The 7,903-nt window shown below is 56.8% G+C and overlaps 1 protein-coding gene across 1 annotated transcript; it reads right to left on the bottom strand.

The window, feature by feature from the left end:
- LOC100157453 (intestinal-type alkaline phosphatase) lies at nucleotides 3,173-7,177 on the bottom strand. The gene is made up of 11 exons (XM_021075316.1): nucleotides 6,740-7,177; nucleotides 6,529-6,645; nucleotides 6,298-6,413; nucleotides 5,968-6,142; nucleotides 5,719-5,891; nucleotides 5,236-5,370; nucleotides 5,073-5,145; nucleotides 4,823-4,957; nucleotides 4,542-4,733; nucleotides 4,216-4,332; nucleotides 3,173-4,067 (listed from the first exon to the last, which is right to left on the bottom strand). Exons 1-11 carry the CDS (start codon nucleotides 6,804-6,806, stop codon nucleotides 3,763-3,765), a joined length of 1,605 nt encoding a protein of 534 aa, XP_020930975.1. The 5' UTR covers nucleotides 6,807-7,177; the 3' UTR covers nucleotides 3,173-3,762.

Genomic DNA, 7,903 nt, shown 5'->3' with positions numbered 1-7,903 from the left:
TTCCCCAGCCTCCATTCTCTGCCCCCTCCCCCCAACCCTGGCCTTTCGCTGGAACAGAGCCTGGATGAGAAAGGCGAAGAAAACAGCCTTTCATCAAAGGCCTGTTACGTGCCAGGCCCTGTGCTGTGTGCTCCTCTGCTTTATTTCAGGAGCCTTTCAAATCTGTAGCAGGCGTATGTGTGCATGGAGACGTCAGAGGATGCCGCTGTGCCTGTGGCAGATGGTGGCCACTCAGAGCCTTCTCCTTCCCTCCATCCCTGAGGGGTGCAGATGGGCCAGGCCCAAGACCCACTCAGTGTTGGTCCTCCGGATGACCGCCAAGCTTTGGTTAGTTAGGGGTTTTTTGGTTTGTCGTTTTAGGGCCGCACCTGCGCCATATAGAAGTTCCCAGGCTAGGGGTCAAATTGGAGCTGTAGCCACCAGCCTATACCACAGCCATAGCAACCTGGAATCCCAGCAGTGTCTACAACCTACACCATAGCTCACAGTATAGGCGGATCCTTTAACCCACTGAGGGAGGCCAGGGATCGAACCCACGTCCTCATGGATAGGATTTGTTACTATGGAGCCACAAGGGGAACTCCATGGCCTCCAAGCTGTGGTCTTAGGCCTGTGCCCTTGCTCCTCATGCTTGGGGGCCCCATCAGGTCCCAGTAGCTCTCTGAGCCTTTGTCTCTGTCTCCCGAAGCTGCTTGCTGCTTGGTGAAGCTTGCTCTGGGTGCCTTGAGATGTTCCTGATTGACAGCAGGACACACACACACACACACACACACACACACACCGGTCAGCAAGGCGTTTCAGAACTAAGCTTTCAGCACAGGAAGACAGACCCCCACACTTTCTCCCCAGGGATGTTTAAAGTGCTGGGCTCTTTCTTCCACCTGCTCCTTTTTGCTCGCTCCCTAAGCCATGATAAATATCCAGAAGGCTCTTTTAAACTTTCTTGCATAATAGCGTAAGACAAAAAACACCTACCACCAGGCAAACATTTATTCTTTCTGCTCGCAGTAAAAACGGCACAAACAATGAACAGAAAATGATCTGTCGACAAACCGAAAGGCATTTCTCTGTCAGCAAATACCCGTTGGAAGATGTAGAGAAAACACTGCTGTAGATTGAAAAAAAGTGTTTGAACAAATTTCCCAGGGTGGGAGGTTTGCTATATAGTTAGTTGGCTGAACAGATATTTCTACACATGTCAGCTTAAGGTGTTTGCTGGCTGAAATACACAGTAATGTATATTTCAATAATGAAATACACAAACCATTTTTGTGTGTGAGCTACTAAAGGAAGGATATGGCAGAGATATATTTCCAACAGGTAATGCCTTGTTTGATAAAAACCATGTCCTGTGGGGAAAACAGTATAAGTGCATCCATTGATGAAATAGCTTCTCAGGAAGAATTTTTTTTTTTTTAAAGGATTCTGGATGCAGGAAAGGTGCAGAGGCAGCAGAACCTGCAAAACTCATTCGTTGGGAATTCCACTCGTGGCTCAGCTGTAATGAACCCGAATATTATCCAAGAGGACGTGGGTTCAATCCCTGGCCCCGCCCAGTGGGTTAAGAACTTGGCATTGCCATGAGCTGTGGTATAGTTTGCAGACACGGCTCAGACCCCAAATTGCTGTGGCTGTGATGTAAGCTGGCAGCTGCAGCTTGGATTCTACCCCTAGCCTGGGAACTTATATGTGATGCAGGTGCAGCCCTAAAAAGACAAACCAAACAAACCAAACCAAACCAAACACCTCACTCATCGGCCCATCTGCAACCTATGCCGCAGTGCTGCTCCAACACCAGATCTTTAATCCATTGAGCGAGGTCAGGTATCAAACCTGAGTCCTCACGGATATTAGTCAGGTTCTTAACCCGCTGAGCCACTGCAAGAATTCCCACCAGCCTGATATTTTCTTTTATTTTTAATCTCAAAATGAATTTTATTACATTTATAGTTGTACAATGATCATCACAACAACCCAATTTTATACAATTTCCATCCCAAGCCCCCAGCACATCCCTTCACCCCCCCAACCTGTCTCACTTGGAAACCATAAGTTTTTTAAAGTTTGTGAATCAGTATCTGTTCTGCAAAGAAGTTCCTAGTGTCATTTATCTATTTATTTATTTATTTATCTTAATTTTTAGGGCCACACCCACAGCATATGGAGGTTCACAGGCTAGGGGTCAAATGTGAGCTGTAGCCACCGACCTATGTCACAGCCACAGCAGCTCGGGATCTGAGCCGCGTCTGCGACCTACACCACAGCTCACGGCAACACCAGATCCTTAATCCACTGAGTAAGGGCAGGGATTAAACCCGCAACCTCATGGATGCTAGTCAGACTCATTTCTGCTGAGCTACGACGGGAATTCCATTGTGTCCTTTTTTTAGATTCCTCGTGTAAGTGATAGCATGTGATGTTGGTGTCTCACTGTCTAACTTCACTTAGCATGATAATTTCTGGGTCCATCCATGTTGCTGCAAATGCCATTATTTCTTTCCTTTTACTGGCTGAGTAATATTCCAGTGTGTATATGTACCACATCTTCTTCACTCCCCTGTTGATGGGCATTTAGGTTGTTTCCATGTCTTGGCTATTGTATGTAGTGCTGCAGTGAACACTGGAGTACATGCATCTTTTCGAGTCATGGTTTTCTCTGGATAGTTGCCTATGAGTGGCATTGCCGGGTCATATGGTGATTCTATTCTTAGTTTTCTGAGGAATCTCCATACTGTTTTCCACAGTGGTTGCACCAGTTTACATTCCCACCAACAGCGTCAGAGGGTTCCGTTAGATGAAGCCTGATCTTTTCTGAGAGTCAGGTCCTGTTAGGCCCCTGCTCAAAAACTTCCAATCATGTACCACCCTCAGGATCAAGTTCAAAGTCCCCCCCTCTGCCCCCAGGCCTCCTCCTAATCCCTCAGCTCTGACCTCCTCACTTGCCCCACCCACCCCCAACTCCAATCCAGCTCCAGACTCACCAGAGCTTGCTGAATGCGGCCCCAGGGGCCTTGCACCCCTGTTCCTCCTGCTTTGCTCAAGCCCTCACTTCTTTCGTCTTTGCCCAACTGTCTGCTCCCCAGGCGGCCCCTCCCTGACCCGAGCCCGGTTATCCCCGCCCCCACGCACTCATGATTTTTCTTTCTAGAACACATCACTACTGCCATCGCACTGTACAACCATTTATTTGACAACTGCTCAGTCCCACCCAGAAGGGACCCTCAGCCTCCCTGGCTCTCCCAGACTGAAGTGGGCACTGGGGGGCCACCACCATAGCGGCTGAGGGAGTTGGGACAGGTCTCCTCTTTCTGTGTCACCATCTCCTCTCTGGAATGGTCACTCTGGGTTCCTGGGGCGGGGGTGGGGTGGGGGGGTGGAGCTGAGGCCTCCTGGGTGTCCTGACCCCAGCAGCCTCCCTGGCCAGCAAGGTGCTTCTGGAGTCCCTTCCTGGTGGACAGGAAGCCCCGCCCTCCAAGAAGCCCCTCAGGCACCCCCATGTCCTCTGGACTCCTGGAAAACATGGCCCCAGGTCTGCTCAGGTCCTTGAAACTCAAGCAGGACTATGATGGAGGCAGGAAGACACTAGGGGGCCCCTCTTTTTCTGGAGTCCCTGAGAACAAAATCCCAGGCCATCAAGATTGGGTGCTTGGAAAAAGTCCATGTGTATCACAAGACAGTCACAGCTTCAGCCTCCAGGGTGGTCCAGGTGCATTGAGACTTCCAGGCAGGGAAGAAAGACCCGTGGTGGGGGGGTGGCTGGGGTCAGTGCAGGGCGGGCGCCAGCAGCAGCAGCAGCAGCGTCCCCACCAGCAGCGCCAGCAGCGGGGTGCAGGCGGCCGGCCCGGGGTGCCCTGCGGCAGTGGGGCCAGAGGGGGGCGGCAAGTCGCAATCGCTGGTGTAGGGCTCCAGGCAGGCGGCGAAGGCCATCACGTGCGCCACGAAGCTCTGCTCCTGCACGCCGTGCACCAGGTGCGCCCAGGGGCCGCGCGCGAACACCGCCACGTCCTCGCCGCCGTGGGTCTCGGCACCCAGGGGCACGGCCGCCTGCTGCACGTATGCGGGGTCCCCTGGGAGGAGGGGGGCGCGGCTCAGGGCAGGCGGGGAGGTGGCTTCCCCCTCAGTTGGGTCCCAGGCCTGGCCCCTCCCCCCAGCCCCATCCACCGCCCCCCCTCCGCACTCCCCCCCCACTCCCCCCCAGCACCCTGCTGCACTCACTGCTCTTGGTGTCATCAACATCAGGCCTTGCGCCTTCGCTGAGCTTGTATCCCGGGCCATTGCCATAAAGGATGGAGGTGTAGGCTTTGCCATCAAAGGCCTTGCCATCAGCCAGCCCTGCAGGTGCAGGAGAGCCGGGGATCACACTGACGGGTCTAGGGAGCCTCTCCTGGGTGCTGAGCCCAGAACTTCTTGCCTCTTTGTTGTCCCACCCCCTGGGCAGGCCATTTGCACGTGGTACCCATTTTGACAGATGAGGAGACTGGCTCAGAGCCACGTTGGCCAGTCACTCTAGGGACTAGCCCTGCCCCTCTCCCTGGTCTTACCAAAAACGGAGCTTCCACGCAGCGGGTAGCCACCATAGGTGAAGACATGAGAGTGGTCGGCCGTGACCAGGGTCAGTGTGTCCTCTTCGCTAGTGAGCTGGCCAGCCTTGTCGATGGCGGTGTCAAACATGACGGCCTCGATCAGCGCCCTATAAGCGATGTTCTCATGGTGTCCGTGGTCAATGCGGCCTCCTGCGGGAAGGTCACGAGGACATGGGTGCTGCCACCCCCTCCCTGACAGCCCCCCTCCCTCCTGTGCTTGGCGAGGGGCTGCCACTCACCCTCCACGAAGAGGAAGAAGCCACGGGGGTTCCTGCTCAGCAGGCGCAGGGCCACCTCCGTCATCTCCACCAGGGAGGGGTCCCTGCTGAGGTCTCGTTCCTTTTCATACTTCATGTCTCCCGGCTCAAAAAGGCCTGTGGGGGGGGGACCAGTGGTGACCAGAAGCTGGGGAGTGGAACGGAGGTCCAGGGCCCATGCTTGGCCATCTGAGGACCTGGGGGGCGCCAGTGGGGGTGGGGGGGTCTTTACCCATGAGGTGTGTTAGGCTGGGGTCCTGGGACGCCTGAATGAGCGCCGTGCGGTTCCACACATACCGGGCTCCCTGGAGGGGGCAGAGCCAGGCCTCAGCCTGCAGCCCAACACCCTGCAGCCCTGCCCTGCCGTGCCCCCCGCACCCCTGAGCCCCTGTCACCTGGTGCTTGGCCTGCCACTCCTGTACCAGGTTCCGCTTGTCCTTCCGAACTCCGTTCTGTCTTGGATTGTCTGGGTATTCAGGGTCCGGAGTCTCCTCAGGAAACATGTACTTGCGGCCTCCACCCAGGATCACCTGGAGCCAGAGATGCGGGGGGTGGGCTTTGCTCCCTCCTCAGACAGCCCCTGGCTCTGCCCAGCAGGTCTGTGGGAAGGGCCTGCCCCCTCCTGCACCTTCTGCACAGGCCCCCCACCCCCACCCCAGACCCACAGAGACCCTGCCAAGCCCCGGGACTGGGGGTGGCCTGGGACTGTGTCGGGGGTGGGTCCCGCCCCCTCCGCGCAGCCCCGCCCCCTCCGCGCAGCCCCGCCCCTCCGCGCAGCCCCGCCCCCTCCGCGCAGCCCCGCCCCCTCCGCGCAGCCACGCCCCTCCGCGCAGCCACGCCCCCTCTGCGCAGCCCCGCCCCGGCCCCTCCCGCCTCACATCGATGTCCATGTTGTAGACGAGCTGCGTGGAGATGTCCTGGCAGCCGTTCTTCTTCGCCTCCGCAGGCATGTTGGCATCGGAGAACCAGCCCCGGTTCACCGTGTGCGCGTAGGCTCCAGCTGGGGAAGCATCCTGCACGCTCGTGGTGGTCACCACTCCCACCGACTTCCCTGAGGGTGGCAGAGGTCAGGGTGGGCCACTCAGGTCCGAGCCCGCCCCTGCCCATCAACCCGACCCCAGACCCACCTGCTTTCTTGGCCCGGTTCATCACGGAGATGACCTCATTGCCCTGGGTCGTGTTGCACTGGTCATAGCGGGCGGCCGCGCTTACCCCGATCACCTTCATATTGGTCTTGACCCCGCAGAGGTAGGCGGTAGTGGTGCCTGCGCTGTCTGGCACCTGTCTGTCCACGTTGTATGTCTGGGAGCAGAGACACCTTCAGCTCTGTCTGCGGTTGACGCCCAGACCCTAGGTCCCTCCTCGCGGCCCCCAGGCCCCACCTCAGAGCACTCCTGGGCTCTTCCCTTCTGCCCTGGCTCCTGGTCCCACACCCACCCAGGGGCACCCAGCCTTACCTTGGACAGAGCCAGGTACGGGAATCGGTCCATGGCCAGGGGCGTCTCAGGTCCCAGCTTGCCATTCATCTGCCCCTTTAGGATCCGAGTGGCTGTCACCGTGGACACCCCCATCCCTGAAGGTACACACCGTGTTAGGCCTGAGTCCCCCGGGCTGGCCTGGGTCTGCAGGCAGCCTTGGGTGCCAGGGCTGTGGGGGCCCCAGGGGCTGGACAGGCCTGGCCCACTCACCATCCCCCAGAAAGAGAATGAGGTTCTTGGCCGCCGTCTGGATGGGTTGCAGCTTCTTGGCAACATCCAGGGCCTGGGCTGCCTGGCGGTTCCAGAAGGCTGGGTCTTCCTCCTCAACTGGCCAAGGGGAGAGTGCAGGCCGGGTCAGCCTTGGGGCAGCGCCCTGTGAGGGGGGTGGGGGTGGGGGGCCGGCAGGGAGGTGCCTCGTTACCTGGGATGAAGCCAAGGGAGAGCGGCAGCCGCAGGCCCAGCAGCAGCAGCACCCAGCCGCCCTGCATCCTGTGCAGTGGGGCGGAGGGCCGGGACCCTCAGGAGGCCGGACCTGGAGCAAGGCTGGGACACCAAGGTATCAGCTCCGTACAGGCTGCCTGGGCTTAAATCAAGGGAGGATTTGATCCCTGCTGTAAAAGACTCCATGTCCCTCCCAAGCCCGAGGTGGCCACACCCTGCCCCTGGCCCTGTTCTCTGACTTTAAGCCTTATTGCCCGAAGGGAGGTGGCAGGTGTGTTCCCATCCCAGGATGGTCCCAGCTGTCTCCCCAGGGCAGGGTGAGGATTGGAGGGCAGGTGCCCTTTGCCGGAACAATAGTTCCAAGGTCCTGACGGGGTGGCTCCCAACCTCCTGCTCACCAAGCCTCCCCAGAGAACCATCGCTCCTCTGCTCATTTCATTTCTTCAGTCTTTTTTTTATTTCTTTTTTTTCCCTTTCCTCTCCTCTCCTCTCCTCTTCTCTCCTCTCCTTTCCTTTCCTTTTCTTTTTAAGGCCGCACCTGAGATGTACGGAAATTCCCTGGCTAGGGGTTGAATTTGAGCTGCAACTTTGGGAGTTCCTGTTGTTTCGTAAGGCAAGTGAATCTGACTGATATCATGGGGATGTGGGTTTGAGCCCTGGCCTTGCTCAGTGGGTTGGGACCCAGTGTTTCCGTGAGCTGTAGCATAGGTCCCAGATGAGGCTGGGATCCCAGGTTGCTGTGGCTGTGGTGTAGGCTGGCAGCTGCTGCTCCAACTTGACCCCTAGCCTGAGAACCTCCATATGCCACAGGTGTGGCCCTAAAGAGCCAAAAAAAAAAAAAAAAAAAAAAAAAGACACTGGGAGCTAATAAAAACACCAATGAAACTTTTTTGGTTTCCAGGGTAAATTGAGCTGATATTGACCAGATGTCCAGACCAGAAGGAGGGCCTTTTGTTACAGCCTGTGCAAACTTCTCAACGCACGCTACATGGAACCCTAAAATTCTAGAACATTGAATTTTTTTTTTTTTCTTTTAGGGCAGGTGTGGCATGTGAAAATGTCCCGGCTAGGCATCAGATCAGAGCTGCAGCTGCCAACCTACACCACAGCCACTGCAATGCCAGATCTGAGCAGCATCTGCAAG

Source organism: Sus scrofa, chromosome 15 (assembly GCF_000003025.6).
Source record: "Sus scrofa isolate TJ Tabasco breed Duroc chromosome 15, Sscrofa11.1, whole genome shotgun sequence".
Taxonomy (NCBI): Eukaryota; Metazoa; Chordata; class Mammalia; order Artiodactyla; family Suidae; genus Sus; species Sus scrofa.
Note: the sequence above shows the minus strand (reverse complement) of the source record. Positions and strands in the feature narration are given on the sequence as shown.